The 22,029-nt window shown below is 51.4% G+C and overlaps 1 protein-coding gene across 1 annotated transcript in view; it reads right to left on the minus strand.

The window, feature by feature from the left end:
• LOC119958081 (nck-associated protein 1-like) overlaps positions 1–22,029 on the minus strand; it is a 75,959-nt gene that overhangs the window by 20,179 nt on the left and 33,751 nt on the right. Inside the window, exons 9-15 of the mRNA XM_038786307.1 lie at positions 20,990–21,046; positions 17,959–18,055; positions 14,913–15,022; positions 6,724–6,856; positions 5,446–5,527; positions 3,254–3,312; positions 241–386 (exon numbers count right to left, since the gene is read on the minus strand). Of these exons, the coding sequence (XP_038642235.1) occupies positions 241–386; positions 3,254–3,312; positions 5,446–5,527; positions 6,724–6,856; positions 14,913–15,022; positions 17,959–18,055; positions 20,990–21,046 (684 nt within the window). The remainder of the gene's footprint in view (positions 1–240; positions 387–3,253; positions 3,313–5,445; positions 5,528–6,723; positions 6,857–14,912; positions 15,023–17,958; positions 18,056–20,989; positions 21,047–22,029) is intronic.

Below are 22,029 nucleotides of genomic sequence, written 5' to 3' on the forward strand. Positions count from 1 at the left end.
ACATAAAGAAGGGAAGGGAATGAAGCCAGTCTCCTTCCCGGATCGAAGCTGATGGGAAGCAGTGGCTGGGTGTGTTCAGTCTCCTTCCCGGATTGAAGCTGATGGGAAGCAGTGGCTGGGTGTGTTCAGTCTCCTTCCCGGATTGAAGCTGATGGGAAGCAGTGGCTGGGTGTGTTCAGTCTCCTTCCCGGATCGAAGCTGATGGGAAGCAGTGGCTGGGTGTGTTCATGCTCTACTAACCAGAATGGAGTGAGGTCCGCTGTCTCCACCAACAGACTGTCCAGGTTATCAAGCATCTTCGTGTGGAAGACAATGGTGTTCATCAATGCTGCAAGCTTCACATTTTCCCGCAGGATCAGAGGGGTTTTGGCAACGCTGGTATAAGCCTGAAATGGAACCAGGACAGGGAACAAGGTGGAGCTAACTGAGTGATGCCAAGGAAAAAAATCAATCACTCCCCATCATCAGGATCCATCATGCCCGATCCACTTTGCAAAATGCTGCTTCATCCCACCACATCCTCATGTCATCATAGAATTTACAGTGCAGAAGGAGGCCATTCGGCCCATCGAGTCTGCACCGGCTCTTGGAAAGAGCACCCTACCCAAGGTCAACACCTCCACCCTATCCCCATAACCCAGTAACCCCACCCAACACTAAGGGCAATTTTGGTCACTAAGGGCAATTTAGCATGGCCAATCCACCTAACCTGCACATCTTTGGACTGTGGGAGGAAACCGGAGCACCCGGAGGAAACCCACGCAGACACGGGGAGGATGTGCAGACTCCGCACAGACAGTGACCCAAGCCGGAATCGAACCTGGGACCCTGGAGCTGTGAAGCAATTGTGCTATCCACAATGCTACCGTGCTGTCCCTCATCCTGTCAATCACATCTACACATTACAAAACTATCAGGCAATACATCAGATCCCAGCACATCCCATCAGATTCCAGCTCACTCCATCAACCTGTCATAACCCATTGCTCCCCAGTCCAATCCATCATCTCAGCACATCACCCTCCAGAACATCACATTGAACTCCATTCCCCAATCACACTCCCACTGATTTGTCTGCACTGCCTCATTGATATCACTCTCACCTCTATTGTGGGGTACAAGGCTTCATGTCCAAGACTTTAGCACATCAGAGGGTCGGTACTGAGGGAGTGCCACACTGTCAGAGGGTCAGTACTGAGGGAGTGCCGCACTGTCAGAGGGTCAGTACTGAGGGAGCGCTGCACTGTCAGAGGGTCAGTACTGAGGGAGTGCAGCACTGTCAGAGGGTCAGCACTGAGGGAGTGCCGCACTGTCAGAGGGTCAGTACTGAGGGAGTGCCGCACTGTCAGAGGGTCAGTACTGAGGGAGTGCCGCACTGTCAGAGGGTCATTACTGAGGGAGTGCTGCACTGTCAGAGGGTCAGTACTGAGGGAGTGCTGCACTGTCAGAGGGTCAGTACTGAGGGAGTGCCGCACTGTCAGAGGGTCAGTACTGAGGGAGTGCCGCACTGTCAGAGGGTCAGTACTGAGGGAGTGCCGCACTGTCAGAGGGTCAGTACTGAGGCAGTGCCGCACTGTCAGAGGGTCAGTACTGAGAGAATGCCGCACTGTCAGAGGGTCAGTACTGAGGGAGTGCTGCACTGTCAGAGGGTCAGTACTGAGGGAGTGCCGCACTGTCAGAGGGTCAGTCCTGAGGGAGTGCCGCACTGTCAGAGGGTCAGTACTGAGGGAGTGCCGCACTGTCAGTGGGTCAGTACTGAGGGAGTGCTGCACTGTCAGAGGGTCAGTACTGAGGGAGTGCCGCACTGTCAGAGGGTCAGTACTGAGGGAGTGCCGCACTGTCAGAGGGTCAGTACTGAGGGAGTGCCGCACTGTCAGAGGGTCAGTACTGAGGGAGCTCCGCACTGTCAGAGGGTCAGTACTGAGGGAGTGCTGCACTGTCAGAGGGTCAGTACTGAGGGAGTGCTGCACTGTCAGAGGGTCAGTACTGAGGGAGTGCCGCACTGTCAGAGGGTCAGTACTGAGGGAGTGCCGCACTGTCAGTGGGTCAGTACTGAGGGAGTGCTGCACTGTCAGAGGGTCAGTACTGAGGGAGTGCCGCACTGTCAGTGGGTCAGTACTGAGGGAGTGCTGCACTGTCAGAGGGTCAGTACAGAGGGAGTGCCGCACTGTCAGAGGGTCAGTACTGAGGGAGTGCTGCACTGTCAGAGGGTCAGTACTGAGGGAGTGCCGCACTGTCAGAGGGACAGTACTGAGGGAGTGCTGCACGGTCAGAGGGTCAGTACTGAGGGAGTGCTGCACTGTCAGAGAGTCAGTTCTGAGGGAGTGCCGCACTGTCAGAGGGTCAGTACTGAGGGAGTGCCGCACTGTCAGAGGGTCAGTACTGAGGGAGTGCCGCACTGTCAGAGGGTCAGTACTGAGGGAGTGCCGCACTGTCAGAGGGTCAGTACTGAGGGTGGGCTGCCGAACCCCAAAGCTGGCAACCAGACCCCCCGTCCGAGCGCTTGGGCAGTGGCCCCGGGCTGCACGCCGGCTTTTGAAAATGGCTATTCCCCTCCCCCGATCCCCTCAGCAGCCATTGGAGTTTAATAGGTGTGCTAAAGGGCATTGACGTGACCTCCCGCTGGGGAGCTGGTTCGATGTCAGGAGGCTGGTCGTCAGTCCCGTTAATGATATGGAGATTGCCGTCCATTGGTGTCAATTGGAACCTCATCACGGGATCCAGAACCCACCAACGGGAGAGTACCGGTTAGATCGGAAACCGATCGGCGCTAGGGCGGATCCTGATTTTGGCCTAGCCTGTGATCTAACCGTCTCGCACGGCCCCACGCCGGGTGCAACGCGGACGTTAGATCACGCCCCTTATCTGGTTATTAGTCTGTTGCTCTTTGTGGGACCCTGGCTCTGCACAAATTGGCTGCCATTTTGTATCCCATCATCTCCAGTCACACCCGATAGCGTCAACCCAGGAACAAGGCAAACACATCATACTCTGTTCCTCCTGATTCCCTTACGGAGAGCAGGCTGGTGAAGGATTAAACTGGAGCCAACTATTACACACTGTTATTAACAGAGAACTAATTTAAACTCCATTAATTCACACTGCTTGATTACAGTTATGCCCTCGATTGCCACTTGATGGTGATCACATTCTATCACATTGACTGTCATCCCATAATATATCCCCCACCCTCCGCCTGCAAAGGAAAAGGGATACCGTTGTCGGATTGCTGGTTGCTGAAATAACAGCTCACCTGAAGCCGAAACCAATCCAGTCGTAATCCCTGGAAATCGAATGTCTCATTGTTTTCAACTGTAATTCGGGCAACACGGAAAAAGGAGAGAGAGAGAGAATCTCTGTTAGCCACCATTGCAAAAACGTGCAGACACAGCATCCGTTAGCTACCTCAAAACTAAGTGGAGCTAAATTATTTCAAAAGTATTCAGTCAACCCTGAAAGGTCGTAAAATCCATTGAACCTCATCAGGTCAAAGAAGAAACTGTAAATGAGGGACAATTAATCTAAAGGTCAGTTTGAGGACATCCCAGCAGCAGCAGCAGCAACAGTACAGCACAGAACAGGCCCTTCGGCCCTCAATGTTGTGCCGAGCAATGATCACCCTACTCAAACCCACGTATCCACCCTATACCCGTAACCCAACAACCCCCCCCCCCCACCTTACTTTTTAGGACACTACGGGCAATTGATGCTAACCACCATGCTACCGTGCTGCCCCTGATCAGCTGAATGAGCTTGGAAATATTGAAAAGCAACCAGAACAAGGGTCACTACAGTCAAGAGATGGCAAGTGAAAACTTTACTTGAGAATATCTGATAATTCTTTCGAGGGGCAGCATGGCAGTTAGCATAAATGCTTCACAGCTCCAGGGTCCCAGGTTCGATTCCCGGCTTGGGTCACTGTCTGTGTGGAGTCTGCACGTCCTCCCCCTGTGTGCGTGGGTTTCCTCCGGGTGCTCCGGTTTCCTCCCACAGTCCAAAGATGTGCGGGTTAGGTGGATTGGCCATGATAAATTGCCCGTAGTGTAAGGTTAATGGGGGGATTGTTGGGTTACGGGTATAGGGTGGATACGTGGGTTTGAGTAGGGTGATCATTGCTCGGCACAACATCGAGGGCCGAAGGGCCTGTTCTGTGCTGTACTGTTCTATGTCTATGACTGTGACAAGCCTCTGGACGTAAATAAGATTTATATGCCTAGTAAGAGAATTGTTGGTGGAGGTAAGAAGTAAAACAGAGTGCGTAACATGTAGTAATAAGTAATAATGTTAACTTAATCATATTTGCTTTGTTTAATTCTTTCATTTGCAATAAAGTTTGTTTCGAAAAAATGAAAGGAAATCTTGTGGCAAAATTAACCATTTGGTGACGGTTTTACATGCTAATTGCTTGTAACAAAATAATAATCGCTTCTTGTCACGAGTAGGCTTCTTGAAGTTACTGTGAAAAGCCCCTAGTCGCCACATTCCGGCGCCTGTTCGGGGAGGCCGGTACGGGAATTGAACCCGCGCTGCTGGCCTTGTTCTGCATCACAAGCCAGCTGTTTAGCCCACTGTGCTAAACCAACCCCAACATGAATCCATATGCAATTTTTGAAGAGTTGAAGAGTGTGACTATTTGAATGGTTTTGATAGAATGATTGAAATTTACTGCACAGAACGAGGCCATTCGGCCCATCATGTTTGCACCGGCCGGCAATGACCGTCTAGCCTAATCGTGCTTCCCAGCTCTTAGCCTGTGACCTTGTAGTATTTTAACGTCCAGATTTGAGTCCTTCGTAAATGAGACGAGGGGTTGAGCCTCTACCATTGTCGTGAGAGGTGAAACCTTGCGGCCCCGTCACGGCCAGAAAATGCGGCGAGCCGTTCAAAAACGGCATGGGCCGTGGCGGCAATGGAAGATTTCACCGGCGGGAAAGGGCCATAAAGCTCCGAGGTGTTAGAGGAACCGGAGCATTCAATCTGTCAGGAACCCGGCCTAACTGGTTCCAGAGGAGGTCATTCATGTTTCATAGAATTTACAGTGCAGAAGGAGGCCATTCGGCCCATTGAGTCTGCACCGGCTCTTGGAAAGAGCACCCTACTTAAGCCCACACCTCCACCCTATCCCCATAACCCAGTAACCCCACCCAACACTAAGGGCAATTTTAGACACTACGGGCAATTTATCCTGGCCAATCCACCCTAACCTACACATCTTTGGACTGTGGGAGGAAACCGGAGCACCCGGAGGAAACCCACGCACACACGGGGAGGACGTGCAGACTCCAGACAGCGACCAAAGCCGGAATCGAACCTGGGACCCTGGAGCCGTGAAGCAATTGTGCTATCCACAATGCTACCGAGTCCCCACAGCTAGGGTTTGTGAAGACCAACTATAGAATCCAATGGCGGAGTTGCCTGCTCTACCCCCCAAGTCTGGAACCTTACCTTGTTTGATATTCAGAGACGCCAAACTGTTCACAAAGGATGACATAATCACAGATTCTTCCTCAGGACAGACGGAGAGGTTCTGAAAACACACAAGCAAAGATAAATTCCCAATGAAATGACTATAAATAGAATGAAATAGTGGGGGAGTGAGTGGCACGGTGGCACAGTGGTTAGCACTGCAGCCTCACAGCGCTGAGGTCCCAGGTTCGATCCCGTCTCTGGGTCACTGTCCGTGTGGAATTTCCACATTCTCCCCGCGTCTGCGTGGGTTTCGCCCCCACAACCCAAAGATGTGCAGGGTAGGTGGATTGGCCATGCTAAATTGCCCCTTAATTGGAAAAAATGAACTGGGTACTCTAAATTTAAAAAACAGTGGAGGAGAGGGTAGTGTAGTGGGATTGTTGCTGGACGAGTAATCCAGGGGCCCAGGCTAATGCTCTGGAGAACAGGTTCAAATCGCACTACGGCAACTGTTGGAATTTAACTTCAACTAATAAATATAATCGATTGCCATAAAACTCCCATCTGGTTCACTAATGTCCTTTAGGGAAGGAAATCTGCTGTCCTTACCCGATCTGGCCTACATGTGACTCTGATGGAACCATCAATTCACTAGACACGTCCTTTAAGATATGAAAAGTGGTTTTAATCTACTTACTACAGAGCCAGCCTGTTACCCGTTGAACTCTCGATGAACTGCAGGCTGGCTCTGGATAAGGGTATCTATACAGTAGTCCAGGGGGGGAGTCGTGGGCGGAGCCAAGGGTGGAGCCCTGTACAAACTCCTGAGCATTCCCAGAGCTACTCCCCCTAGTGGTTGGATAACGCTACTGCGCTTTAAATGGTATTGGTAAATACAGTGTGAGTTACTACGTTACATTCACCACAGACTCCAGACCCGCAGCAATGTGGTTGACTCTTAAATGCCCTCTGAAATGGCCAAGTGAGACACTCCAGGTCAAGGGCAATTAGGGATGGGCAACAAATGTTGGGCCTTGCCAACGACACTCACATCCCATGAAAGAATTTTAAAAATATATCAAGGACAAATTTTTAATAACTTTGATGAACACATAAACCAAGTCTTGGCTCAAGACGGTAAAGGCGAATCACACCATGACTTTTCTGTCAATAGATTGAGCTGATGTCCCCATCAATCCTATTCCCGCTGGTCTGAGGTGAAGTTGCTGTCTGGGAATGTCCTCCCTCATTTCACACTGCTATAAATCTCGACGCCTGGAGCCTTCATCCCCAAGACAAAGGTTTTCCACTTACCTGGATTGTTTCATTGAGCAGAACAGCATCAAAGTTGGCCAAGTAAGTGACAAAGTAGCGCTGAATCACCTTCTTAAACTTGTGCAGCAGCCTTCGAAGCTCCTCCATCATGAAAAGCAGCTCTGCAAAGTTACTGAAACAGAAGGAACACAACGTAACCCAGGGCCCTTTGCCCAACCCTTCCGGCACATTCCCACTGTGACTTCAGCACAAGGCATTTCAACGAGGCCGGGTCCCCGACACCTCAGCTCCTGGTGTGTTCTGGGTATTCTCAAACCCTATGCATCTGTCAGTGATGTGGAGGCGGTTTGATGGGGTTCACTGTGTCCATGCTGGGGCCAGGAGCATTCAGCTGTTCCTGCATTAGAACACAGGCCACACTTCAAAAGGCCCTCACTGGCTGTAAAATGCTTCAGGATGTCATGAGAGATGCTATATAAATTCAAGTCTCGCTTACAGAGTAAAGCTCCCTCTACACTGTCCCCATCAAACACTCCCAGGACAGGTACAGCATAGGGTTAGATACAGAGTAAAGCTCCCTCTACACTGTCCCCATCAAACACTCCCAGGACAGGTACAGCACGGGGTTAGATACAGAGTAAAGCTCCCTCTACACTGTCCCCATCAAACACTCCCAGGACAGGTACAGCACGGGGTTAGATACAGAGTAAAGCTCCTCTACACTGTCCCCATCAAACACTCCCAGGACAGGTACAGCACAGGGTTAGATACAGAGTAAAGCTCCTCTACACTGTCCCCATCAAACACTCCCAGGACAGGTACAGCACGGGGTTAGATACAGAGTAACGCTCCCTCTACACTGTCCCCATCAAACACTCCCAGGACAGGTGCAGCACGGGGTTAGATACAGAGTAAAGCTCCCTCTACACTGTCCCCATCAAACACTCCCAGGACAGGTACTGCACGTGGTTAGGTACAGAGTAAAGCTCCATCTACACTGTCCCCAACAAACACTCCCAGGACAGGTACAGCACGGTGTTAGATACAGAGTAAAGCTCCCTCTACACTGTCCCCATCAAACACTCCCACAACAGGGACTGCACGGGGTTAGATACAGAGTAAAGCTCCCTCTACACTGTCCCCATCAAACACACCCAGGCCAGGTACAGCACGGGGTTAGATGCAGAGTAAAGCTCCCTCTGCACTGTCCCCATCAAACACACCCAGGACAGGTACAGCGCGGGGTTAGATACAGAGTAAAGCTCCCTCTACACTGGCCCCATCAAACACACCCGGGCCAGGTACAGCACGGGGTTAGATACAGAGTAATGCTCCCTCTACACTGTCCCCATCAAACACTCCCAGGACAGGTACAGCACGGGGATAGATACAGAGTCAAGCTCCGTCTACACTGTCCCCATCAAACACTCCCAGGACAGGTACAGCACGGGGTTAGATACAGAGTAAAGCTCCCTCTCCACTGTCCCCATCAAACACTCCCAGGACAGGTACAGCACAGGGTTAGATACAGAGTAAAGCTCCCTCTACACTGTCCCCATCAAACACTCCCAGGACAGGTACAGCACAGGGTTAGCTACAGAGTAAATCTCCATCTACACTGTCCCCATCAAACACTCCCAGGACAGGTACAGCACGGGGTTAGATACAGAGTAAAGCTCCCTCTACACTGTCCCCATCAAACACTCCCAGGACAGGTACAGCACGGGGATAGATACAGAGTAAAGCTCCCTCTCCACTGTCCCCATCAAACACTCCCAGGACAGGTACAGCACGGGGTTAGATACAGAGTAAAGCTCCCTCTACACTGTCCCCATCAAACACTCCTAGCACAGGTACAGCACAGGGTTAGATACAGAGTAAAGCTCCCTCTACACTGTCCCCATCAAACACTCCCAGGACAGGTACAGCACGGGGTTAGCTACAGAGTAAAGCTCCCTCTACACTGTCCCCATCAAACACTCCCAGGACAGGTCCAGCACAGGTTTAGATACAGAGTAAAGCTCCCTCTACACTGTCCCCATCAAACACTCCCAGGACAGGTACAGCACGGGGATAGCTACAGAGTAAAGCTCCCTCTACACTGTCCCCATCAAACACTCCCAGGACAGGTACAGCACGGGGTTAGATACAGAGTAAAGCTCCCTCTACACTGTCCCCATCAAACACTCCCAGGACAGGTACAGCACGGGGTTAGATACAGAGTAAAGCTCCCTCTCCACTGTCCCCATCAAACACTCCCAGGACAGGTACAGCACGGGGTTAGATACAGAGTAAAGCTCCCTCTACACTGTCCCCATCAAACACTCCCAGGACAGGTACAGCACGGGGTTAGATACAGAGTAAAGCTCCCTCTACACTGGCCCCATCAAACACACCCGGGCCAGGTACAGCACGGGGTTAGATACAGAGTAATGCTCCCTCTACACTGTCCCCATCAAACACTCCCAGGACAGGTACAGCACGGGGATAGATACAGAGTCAAGCTCCGTCTACACTGTCCCCATCAAACACTCCCAGGACAGGTACAGCACGGGGTTAGATACAGAGTAAAGCTCCCTCTACACTGTCCCCATCAAACACTCCCAGGACAGGTACAGCACAGGGTTAGATACAGAGTAAAGCTCCCTCTACACTGTCCCCATCAAACACTCCCAGGACAGGTACAGCACAGGGTTAGCTACAGAGTAAATCTCCATCTACACTGTCCCCATCAAACACTCCCAGGACAGGTACAGCACGGGGTTAGCTACAGAGTAAAGCTCCCTCTACACTGTCCCCATCAAACACTCCCAGGACAGGTACAGCACGGGGATAGATACAGAGTAAAGCTCCCTCTCCACTGTCCCCATCAAACACTCCCAGGACAGGTACAGCACGGGGTTAGATACAGAGTAAAGCTCCCTCTACACTGTCCCCATCAAACACTCCTAGGACAGGTACAGCACAGGGTTAGATACAGAGTAAAGCTCCCTCTACACTGTCCCCATCAAACACTCCCAGGACAGGTACAGCACGGGGTTAGCTACAGAGTAAAGCTCCCTCTACACTGTCCCCATCAAACACTCCCAGGACAGGTCCAGCACAGGGTTAGATACAGAGTAAAGCTCCCTCTACACTGTCCCCATCAAACACTCCCAGGACAGGTACAGCACGGGGATAGCTACAGAGTAAAGCTCCCTCTACACTGTCCCCATCAAACACTCCCAGGACAGGTACAGCACGGGGTTAGATACAGAGTAAACCTCCCTCTACACTGTCCCCATCAAACACTCCCAGGATAGGTACAGCACGGGGTTAGATACAGAGTAAAGCTCCCTCTCCACTGTCCCCATCAAACACTCCCAGGACAGGTACAGCACGGGGTTAGATACAGAGTAAAGCTCCCTCTACACTGTCCCCATCAAACACTCCCAGGACAGGTACAGCACGGGGTTAGATACAGAGTAAAGCTCCCTCTACACTGTCCCCATCAAACACTCCCAGGACAGGTACAGCACGGGGTTAGATACAGAGTAAAGCTCCCTCTCCACTGTCCCCATCAAACACTCCCAGGACAGGTACAGCACGGGGTTAGATACAGAGTAAAGCTCCCTCTACACTGTCCCCATCAAACACTCCCAGGACAGGTACAGCACGGGGTTAGATACAGAGTAAAGCTCCCTCTACACTGTCCCCATCAAACACTCCCAGGACAGGTACAGCACGGGGTTAGATACAGAGTAAAGCTCCCTCTACACTGTCCCCATCAAACACTCCCAGGACAGGTACAACACAGGGTTAGATACAGAGTAAAGCTCCCTCTGCACTGTCCCATCCAACACCCCCAGGACAGGTATAGCACGGGGTTAGATACAGAGTAAAGCTCCCTCTACACTGTCCCCATCAAACACTCCCAGGACAGGTACAGCACAGGGTTAGATACAGAGTAAAGCTCCCTCTACACTGTCCCCATCAAACACTCCCAGGACAGGTACAGCACGGGGTTAGATACAGAGTAACGCTCCCTCTACACTGTCCCCATCAAACACTCCCAGGACAGGTGCAGCACAGGGTTAGATACAGAGTAAAGCTCCCTCTACACTGTCCCCATCAAACACTCCCAGGACAGGTACTGCACGTGGTTAGGTACAGAGTAAAGCTCCATCTACACTGTCCCCAACAAACACTCCCAGGACAGGTACAGCACGGTGTTAGATACAGAGTAAAGCTCCCTCTACACTGTCCCCATCAAACACTCCCACAACAGGTACTGCACGGGGTTAGATACAGAGTAAAGCTCCCTCTACACTGTCCCCATCAAACACACCCAGGCCAGGTACAGCACGGGGTTAGATGCAGAGTAAAGCTCCCTCTGCACTGTCCCCATCAAACACACCCAGGACAGGTACAGCGCGGGGTTAGATACAGAGTAAAGCTCCCTCTACACTGGCCCCATCAAACACACCCGGGCCAGGTACAGCACGGGGTTAGATACAGAGTAATGCTCCCTCTACACTGTCCCCATCAAACACTCCCAGGACAGGTACAGCACGGGGATAGATACAGAGTAAAGCTCCGTCTACACTGTCCCCATCAAACACTCCCAGGACAGGTACAGCACGGGGTTAGATACAGAGTAAAGCTCCCTCTCCACTGTCCCCATCAAACACTCCCAGGACAGGTACAGCACGGGGTTAGATACAGAGTAAAGCTCCCTCTACACTGTCCCCATCAAACACTCCCAGGACAGGTACAGCACAGGGTTAGATACAGAGTAAAGCTCCCTCTACACTGTCCCCATCAAACACTCCCAGGACAGGTACAGCACAGGGTTAGCTACAGAGTAAAGCTCCCTCTACACTGTCCCCATCAAACACTCCCAGGACAGGTACAGCACGGGGTTAGATACAGAGTAAAGCTCCCTCTCCACTGTCCCCATCAAACACTCCCAGGACAGGTACAGCACGGGGTTAGATACAGAGTAAAGCTCCCTCTACACTGTCCCCATCAAACACTCCCAGGAGAGGTACAGCACGGGGTTAGATACAGAGTAAAGCTCCCTCTACACTGTCCCCATCAAACACTCCCAGGACAGGTACAGCACGGGGTTAGATACAGAGTAAAGCTCCCTCTCCACTGTCCCCATCAAACACTTCCAGGACAGGTACAGCACAGGGTTAGATACAGAGTAAAGCTCCCTCTACACTGTCCCCATCAAACACTCCCAGGACAGGTACAGCACGGGGTTAGATACAGAGTAAAGCTCCCTCTACACTGTCCCCATCAAACACTCCCAGGACAGGTACAGCACGGGGTTAGATACAGAGTAAAGCTCCCTCTACACTGTCCCCATCAAACACTCCCAGGACAGGTACAACACAGGGTTAGATACAGAGTAAAGCTCCCTCTGCACTGTCCCATCCAACACCCCCAGGACAGGTATAGCACGGGGTTAGATACAGAGTAAAGCTCCCTCTACACTGTCCCCATCAAACACTCCCAGGACAGGTACAGCACAGGGTTAGATACAGAGTAAAGCTCCCTCTACACTGTCCCCATCAAACACTCCCAGGACAGGTACAGCACGGGGTTAGATACAGAGTAACGCTCCCTCTACACTGTCCCCATCAAACACTCCCAGGACAGGTGCAGCACAGGGTTAGATACAGAGTAAAGCTCCCTCTACACTGTCCCCATCAAACACTCCCAGGACAGGTACTGCACGTGGTTAGATACAGAGTAAAGCTCCATCTACACTGTCCCCAACAAACACTCCCAGGACAGGTACAGCACGGTGTTAGATACAGAGTAAAGCTCCCTCTACACTGTCCCCATCAAACACTCCCACAACAGGTACTGCACGGGGTTAGATACAGAGTAAAGCTCCCTCTACACTGTCCCCATCAAACACACCCAGGCCAGGTACAGCACGGGGTTAGATGCAGAGTAAAGCTCCCTCTGCACTGTCCCCATCAAACACACCCAGGACAGGTACAGCGCGGGGTTAGATACAGAGTAAAGCTCCCTCTACACTGGCCCCATCCAGCACACCCGGGCCAGGTACAGCACGGGGTTAGATACAGAGTAATGCTCCCTCTACACTGTCCCCATCAAACACTCCCAGGACAGGTACAGCACGGGGATAGATACAGAGTCAAGCTCCGTCTACACTGTCCCCATCAAACACTCCCAGGACAGGTACAGCACGGGGTTAGATACAGAGTAAAGCTCCCTCTCCACTGTCCCCATCAAACACTCCCAGGACAGGTACAGCACGGGGTTAGATACAGAGTAAAGCTCCCTCTACACTGTCCCCATCAAACACTCCCAGGACAGGTACAGCACAGGGTTAGATACAGAGTAAAGCTCCCTCTACACTGTCCCCATCAAACACTCCCAGGACAGGTACAGCACGGGGTTAGCTACAGAGTAAATCTCCATCTACACTGTCCCCATCAAACACTCCCAGGACAGGTACAGCACGGGGTTAGATACAGAGTAAAGCTCCCTCTACACTGTCCCCATCAAACACTCCCAGGACAGGTACAGCACGGGGATAGATACAGAGTCAAGCTCCGTCTACACTGTCCCCATCAAACACTCCAAGGACAGGTACAGCACGGGGTTAGATACAGAGTAAAGCTCCCTCTCCACTGTCCCCATCAAACACTCCCAGGACAGGTACAGCACGGGGTTAGATACAGAGTAAAGCTCCCTCTACACTGTCCCCATCAAACACTCCCAGGACAGGTACAGCACGGGGTTAGCTACAGAGTAAAGCTCCCTCTACACTGTCCCCATCAAACACTCCCAGGACAGGTACAGCACGGGGTTAGATACAGAGTAAAGCTCCCTCTACACTGTCCCCATCAAACACTCCCAGGACAGGTACAGCACGGGGTTAGATACAGAGTAAAGCTCCCTCTACACTGTCCCCATCAAACACTCCCAGGACAGGTACAGCACGGGGTTAGATACAGAGTAAAGCTCCCTCTACACTGTCCCCATCAAACACTCCCAGGACAGGAACAGCACGGGGTTAGATACAGAGTAAAGCTCCCTCTACACTGTCCCCATCAAACACTCCCAGGACAGGTACAGCATGGGGTTAGATACAGAGTAATGCTCCCTCTACACTGTCCCCATCAAACACTCCCAGGACAGGTACAGCATGGGGTTAGATGCAGAGTAAAGCTCCCTCTACACTGTCCCCATCAAACACTCCCAGGACAGGTACAGCACGGGATTAGATACAGAGTAAAGCTCACTATACACTGTCCCCATCAAACACTCCCAGGACAGGTACAGCACGGGGTTAGATACAGAGTAAAGCTCCCTCTACACTGTCCCCATCAAACACTCCCAGGACAGGTACAGCACGGGATTAGATACAGAGTAAAGCTCACTATACACTGTCCCCATCAAACACTCCCAGGGCAGGTACAGCACGGGGTTAGATACAGAGTAAAGCTCCCTCTACACTGTCCCCATCAAACACTCCCAGGACAGGTACAGCACAGGGTTAGATACAGAGTAAAGCTCCCACTACACTGTCCCCATCAAACACTCCCAGGACAGGTACAGCACGGGGTTAGATACAGAGTAAAGCTCCCTCTACACTCTCAACCTTCCCTTGAAAAGTTCAGCATTGGTTAGATAGTGAATGAAAATTTCTTTGTGCTGTATCGTCAGACTCTCCTCAGGCAGATACAGAAATAGGTACACAACATTGAATCGGGCCATTTAATCCCTCAATGTCCTGCTATTCAGTTCGATCTGGCTGATTCATATATATCTCTGTTATTTTGTCCAATTAATTTGATGACATAGTGAAAAGTTATGGTTCAAAACTGATCGCCAGGGGAATCTGTCAATTCATCTCTGCCTCCTGCCAGCGAACCAACTCCAAACACAAACTGCCTTCGTTCGAAGTGTTTTGGTTGTTGTTAACAGTCTCACGTGTGGAACCTTGGCAAATGTCTTCTGGAAGCCCATCTAAATAAGATCCAGAGACAAGAGCCACAGGAGATCCGCCTCAAAAGGACTGCACTGGTTTTCTTCGACTAAACTGTTATAAATCGCTGATCACTCCAGGGGAATTTGTGTTTACCCGAATGAGCCGCTCTGCCCCTAATACCATAATGCCGCCCCCCACTACATCACCCCTTTATAATCTGACTGAGCCCTCTCCCTTCCCCATCGGCCTCAGTCGATTTCCCGCCCTTCACCTGTCCACATAGTCCTCGGGGGTCTTCGTCTTGGTGATGTTCTCAGCGTGACGCACCAGCCACGAGACCTCGTCGCGGGAAAATGACAGCGCCATGAAGACGAAGAGGATCTGGATGGAAATAGAGTGGAAATTCACCACGAGAGCTGCAAGTCATTTCATCGGGACTCCGAGACATATGCGGACTTTATCATCCATTTCCTGGGTAGGCTGAAGTCATCCGAGCCCTGATATGCATTTGGGGAGCCCCCTGCTATCCCGCCCACCACCCCTACCCCCACCACCACCCAGGGCCGGTTTTAAGCCTATTTGACCAATTTCATCAAATTGGGCCCCGCACCTTAAGGGGGCCCCGCACCTTAAGGGGGTCCCGCACCTTAAGGGGGCCCCGCACCTTAAGGGGCCCCCACGCCAGCGGCGACAGAGTTACCGTTTGAAGCCTTTTCTGTATTCTAAGAGGAACTATAGGGTAGTTTTTACTTTTGGGGAACGCACCGCATTACCGTCGACAAATCCTTCAGCCCTGCGCCGCCAAATCCTTCCGCCCGGGTAAGCAAGTTTCAAAATTTTAGTATATCAAGCATTTAATGTTTTTTTTTGGTTAAAGACGAGCATACTACACAAAATATAAACATACATAAATTTTTACTTTTGTAGAGTAGGGGACCCGCCATCACTTTTCTAATTGGGCCCGCAATTCCTAGCACCGGCCCTGCCACCACCAATACTATTGCCCCACCTCCTTGATAAGATTTGATGGGCGATGCCACTGTAGCCGAATAGTCAGTTGATTTGTCAGCACTTGAGCTCATTGATCAATAACGGTGAGGTTCTGGAGGGCTGTCAGTGCCCCTATGACAATTACCCAAGCACCAAAACCAACTACAGGGGCAGCTCGTCACTGAAGAAAGACTAAAACGTGCAGTGTGACCAATGCCTGAGTGTAAATTGCAGCCACTAGGCTTTTTTTTTGCTCTTTCCTGTGATGTGGGCGGCGCTGGCTGGGCCCAGCATTTATTGCCCATCCCTAATTGCCCCTTCAGAAGGTGGGGGTGAGCTGCCTTCTTGAACCGCTGCAGTCCGTGTGGTGTAGGTACACCCACAGTGCTGTTAGGGAGGGAGTTCCAGGATGTTGCCCCCAGCGACAGTGAAGGAACGGCCGATATATTTCCAAGTCAGGATGGTGAGCGACTTGGAGGGGAACCTCCAGGTGGTGGGGTTCCCAGGTATCTGCTGCTCTTGTCCTTCTAGATGGTAGAGGTCGTGGGTTTGGAAGGTGCTGCCTAAGGAGCCCTGGTGAGTTGCTGCAGTGCATCTTGTAGATGGTACACACGGCTGCCACTGTGCGTCGGTGGTGGAGGGAGTGAATGTTTGTGGATGGGGTGCCAATCAAGCGGGGCTGCTTCATCCTGGATGGTGTTGAGCTTAGAACAGTACAGCACAGAACAGGCCCTTCGGCCCTCAATGTTGTGCCGAACAATGATCACCCTACTTTAAACCCACGTAATCCGTATACCCATAACCCAACAATTCCTTCTTGAGTGTTGTTGGAGCTGCACTCATCCAGGCAGGTGGAGAGTCTCCCATCACACTCCTGACTTGTGCCTTGTAGATGGTGGACAGGCTTTGGGGGGTCAGGAGGTGAGTTACTCTCCGCAGGATTCCCAGTCTCTGACCTGCTCTGGTAGCCACAGTATTTATATGGCTGGGTCCAGTTCAGTTTCTGATCAATGGTAACCCCCAGGATGTGATTGTGGGGATTCAGCGATGGTAACGCCATTGAATGCCAAGGATCAGTGGTTAGATCCTCTCTTATTGGAGATGGCCATTGCCTGGCACTTGTGTGGCACAAATGTAACTTGCGGGCAGCACGGTGGCGCAGTGGGTTAGCACTGCTGCCTCATGACGCCGAGGTCCCAGGTTCGATCCCGGCTCTGGGTCACTGTCCGTGTGGAGTTTGCACATTCTCCCCGTGTCTGTGTGGGTTTCGCCCCCACAACCCAAAGATGTGCAAGGTAGGTGGATTGAGCACGCTAAATTGCCCCTTAATTGGAAAAAATGAATTGGGTACAAATGTAACTTGCCACTCGTCAGTCCCAAGCCTGGATATTGTCCAGGTCTTGCTGCATTTGGACATGGACTGCTTCAGTATCTGAGGAGTTGTGAATGGTGCTGAACATTGTGCAGTCATCGCAAACATCCCCACTTCTGACCTTATGATGGAAGGAAGGTCATTGATGAAGCAGCTGAAGATGGTTGGGCCGAGGACACGACCCTGAGGAACCCCTGCAGTGATGTCCTGGAGCTGAGATGATTGACCTCCAACCACCACAACCACCTTCCTTTGTGCCGGGTATAACTCCAACCAGCGGAGAGTTGATTCCCATTGGCTCCAGTTTAGCTCGGGCTCCTTGATGCCACACTCGGTCAAATGCTGCCTTGATGTCAAGGGCAGTCACTCTCACCTCACCTCTTCAGCTCTTTTGTCCATGTTTGAGCCAAGGCTGTAATGAGGTCAGGAGCTGAGTGACCCTGGCGGATCCCAAACTGAGTGTCCGTGAGCAGGTTATTGCTGAGTAAGTGCCGCTTGATAGCTCTGTTGATGACCCCTTCCATCACTTTACTGATGATGGAGAGTAAACTGATAGGGCGGTAATTGGCTGGGTTAGATTTGTCCTGTCTCCTGTGTACAGGACACACCTGGGCAATTTCCCACATTGCCAGGTAGATGCCAGTGTTGTAGCTGTACTGGAACAGCTTGGCTAGGGGCGTGGCAAGTTCTGGAGCACAAGTCTTCAGTACTATTGCTGGGATATTGTCAGGGCCCACAGCCTTTGCAGTATCCAGCGCCTTCAGCCGTTTCTTGACGTCATGTGGAGTGAATCGTATTGGCTGAATGTATTTCCTGGCTCAATGTTATTTGATTGAAACAGCTTGGGAAAGAGACAAATCCAATGACAATTGACACCAACATTTCCATCCTTTTTTGATGACAAAAGCTCCTTGTATACAAACATATAAAATCTCAGTAAGGTTGTGTGTGATACCTTTGGTCCCAGCAGGCCAGGCTCCTCAGCCAATATGGTGCTCAGTTCCTTCACGGCACCTCTCAAGAAAATGCGCCTCTCTCGGTGTATGGCCCCACTAAACACAGGACACAGGAAACATGTCAGTGTACATGCCTCTGCCACTCACCCTCACACACATCGATTGAAGCTGATTCATGGTGGCTCCAAGCGACAGCTATCAATCAAAATGGCGGCTTCACCCACAATTCCACATTCAGACCATTTCTCTCACTTCATCCCAAATCAATGAAAAATCCACCTCAAATGTGGGGCGAAATTCTCCCCTACCCGGCGGGCCGGGGGGTCCCGGCGTAGCTGGAGTGGCGCCAACCACTCCGGCATCGGGCCTCCCCAAAGGTGCGGGCCAGGCCATCGTGGGGTCCGATCGCCCCGCGCCGCCCCCCCAGGACCCCGGGGGCCCGCTCGCACGCCAATCCTGCCGGCACAGAGGTGGTTTAAACCACGTCGGCAGGAGAGGTCTGTCAGCGGCGGGACTTCGGCCCATCGCTGGCCGGAGAATCGCCGCGGGGGGCACGCCGATCGGCAGGGCGTGACTCCCACTCCCGTCGATTCCCGGGCGGCGGAGAATTCCGGCCGGGGCGGGATTTACGCCGGCCCCGGGCGATTCCCCGACCCTGCGGGGGGTGGGAAAATTCCGCCCCTGATCTTCGTTGAGGCAAATAAGAGGTACCGTGCTCGGTTCAACCTTTTAACAGTTTCTTCTCCGAACGCAGACAGTGGGCTGAATTTTCCCCTCCGTGCCGGAACATCCATAGCGAGGGCTGTAAACGTACCAGGCCATTCCCGATGGACACCATTTTCCCTGGGTGGGAAGCATGGCGGGCCGTGACGCAACACCCGCGTAACGTAACGGCGGGTCACCCCTTGACTATCTGCGGAATGTCCAATTTTCCCTGACATTAGTATTCTCAACAAGGCGGCTGGGTTCCTGAGGCCCGTGAGAACCAGTATGGGCAAGTCAATGTGCAAACCTGTTCTGCGGGCAGGAACATTTTGACAGGTAGCTTGAAAGGTCTTGCAAACTTCAGATGTGATAATGTAATGTTGTAGGATAGTTTAAGTATGTTTTCAATGCAGTGATTGATCAAAAGGCTCTGTCGTTAAGAGGTAAGTGACTATTAAATTGAACAACATTGGGAGGGATTTTCTGGCCCTGCCCGCCACCCAGATTGTCTGGTCCTGCCGAACGTCAATGGACGTTTTGGACTGCCGAATGTCCTGTGGCATGTCTCGTCATGATGGGGCCGGTGATCCCAGCTATTGTGTAAGTGTTCACGTGCATTAGAGCACTTTATCTAGTGGATAAAGTACTCCTCTAAATTCAACAGTATTGAAAATCTCATTTAAATGGGTCAGCTGGATTACTATGATTTGAGATTTACAGTGAGAAAAATCACACACTCTCCCTGTGATGCTATCTCCCTCTCTGAGGCTGTCTCCCTCTCTCGCTGCTACTGCCTCGCACACCCCTCTCTCTCTCTGACACCGGCTGAGAACCAGCTTCATATGTCAGAGATAGGAATCGGGAGAGCGGACTAACTGTGCCATCGTGATCCTGCCTCCGTTGGGAGATGGAAGTTTCCTGGAGGTTGGTCCCACTTTCTGCGGTCATAATCGGCAGACCCAAGTTGGGGCAGCCCGGCAGCAGGTCTGCTGAAGGATTCGCCACGGCCACCAATTTTTTCAAATTCTCATGGCCCCTGAAAGGCGCAGACATAGGCATGGATGAGAGCGCAGACTCATATTAAAGGATTAACACTGTTTACTAAGCTAAAGAAAAGTCTGGACTTTGCTTGAATGACAGCTCTATAAAGTTAGACGAAACTATTTTTTCTGTCATCTCTTTCGTCAATGGCTCAATGTTTATTTGAATATACAGTCAATATTTGCACAAGGTGTGAAGTGCTTAAGGCCTCTGTTTATGCTTGGAGGATCTGGTCAATTGACACGTTTATAGGCTTGCAGAAAAAGCTGTTATTTTTTAGGAAAATTATGAACGGGTGTTTTTTTAAGCAGTTCCATACATATCATTGTTAATATCAGGACCATTGGTTCTGTAATAGAGTGGACACTGGGTGAATGGGCATGACGGTGTCATGAATGAAATTAAATGAAATGAAAATCGCTTATTGTCACGAGTAGGCTTCAATGAAGTTACTGTGAAAAGCCCCTAGTCGCCACATTCCAGCGCCTGTTCGGGGAGGCTGGTACGGGAATCGAACCGTGCTGCTGGCCTGCCTTGGTCTGCTTTCAAAACCAGCGATTTAGCCCAGTGTGCTAAACCAGCCCCAGGTTGGCATGGATGGTATAAGGGGCCATTTGGGGTGGGTGGGGAGTCATGAGTTTGCATTGAGGTGGCATGGGGGGGCAAGAGGGACCATTGAAAGTGTGGGGTCATGGGTTGGCATTGAGGGGTCATCGGGGTGGGTAGGGGAGTATGGGTTGGAATCAGAGAAAGGTGGGGCCGTAGGGGTGGCATGGGTGACACAGATAAGACCATTTGAACTTGCGTTTCAAAATGTTCCTGTTATCACCCACATGAGACAGACGGGGTTGGAGCGATCAACTGTCCCACGAGTCTCGGTGAATACGAACTCCGACGAAGGGGGCGGGGAACATAAAATCTACCATAGTTCTGTTCTGTATACCGTCAGCCAGGTATGGCACCGACAGTTCCGACCTGGCTGGGTTCCGCTGTATATTGTAAATACTAGTGTGTGGAAAGAAACCAACTTTCTGAAATCTACTCCGTCCGGACCTGTTTGTGGTCCACAAAAGTTCCCGAATCCAGACTAACGTTTACAGTTCCTCTCAGATCCGTGAGTCAGGTGTCCTCAAGAGGGCGGACACACAGTGACAATGACGTGGGTTTGTGAAACGGCTTTGCCATCCAGACCACATTTCAAGGATCTGGCCGAGTCCCTCCCATGCGTGTTCTCACACACTGACACTCGCTCAAAGCCAATCCGAGATTGTGGGGTTTGATTACCCTTTCGAAGCAGCTTCTTCCCGGCATTCCTTACTGTCTGCAATCCGCTTGCTGTACCTGTAAAATAGCACATCATTAAACCTGAGCAGCAAAGAATAAAAAAAGGAAGGGACATGAGGAATGCAGACACAGTCAGTCAGGCCAGATATGTGCAGAAAAAACATCTTTGACACTGTCCCCAGGACAGGTACAGCACGGGGTTAGTAACGGAGTAAAGCTCCCTCTACACTGTCCCCATCAAACACTCCCAGGACAGGTACAGCACGGGGTTAGATACAGAGTAAAGCTCCCTCTACACTGTCCCCATCAAACACTCCCAGGACAGGTACAGCACGGGGTTAGATACAGAGTAAAGCTCCCTCTACACTGTCCCCATCAATCACTCCCAGGACAGGTACAGCACGGGGTTAGATACAGAGTAAAGCTCCCTCTACACTGTCCCCATCAAACACTCCCAGGACAGGTACAGCACGGGGTTAGATACAGAGTAAAGCTCCCTCTACACTGTCCCCATCAAACACTCCCAGGACAGATACAGCACGGGGTTAGATACAGAGTAAAGCTCCCTCTACACTGTCCCCATCAAACACTTCCAGGACAGGGACAGCACGGGGTTAGATACAGAGTAAAGCTCCCTCTACACTGTCCCCATCAAACACTACCAGGACAGGTACAGCACGGGGTTAGATACAGAGTGAAGCTCCCTCTACACTGTCCCCATCAAACACTCCCAGGACAGGTACAGCACGGGGTTAGATACAGAGTAAAGCTCCCTCTACACTGTCCCCATCAAACACTACCAGGACAGGTACAGCATGGGGTTAGATACAGAGTAAAGCTCCCTCTACACTGTCCCCATCAAACACTCCCAGGACAGGTACAGCACGGGGTTAGATACAGAGTAAAGCTCCCTCTACACTGCCCCCATCAAACACTCCCAGGACAGGTACAGCACGGGGTTAGATACAGAGTAAAGCTCCCTCTACACTGTCCCCATCAAACACTCCCAGGACAGGTACAGCACGGGGTTAGATACAGAG

Source organism: Scyliorhinus canicula, chromosome 28, assembly GCF_902713615.1.
Source record: "Scyliorhinus canicula chromosome 28, sScyCan1.1, whole genome shotgun sequence".
In the NCBI taxonomy this organism is placed as follows: domain Eukaryota; kingdom Metazoa; phylum Chordata; class Chondrichthyes; order Carcharhiniformes; family Scyliorhinidae; genus Scyliorhinus; species Scyliorhinus canicula.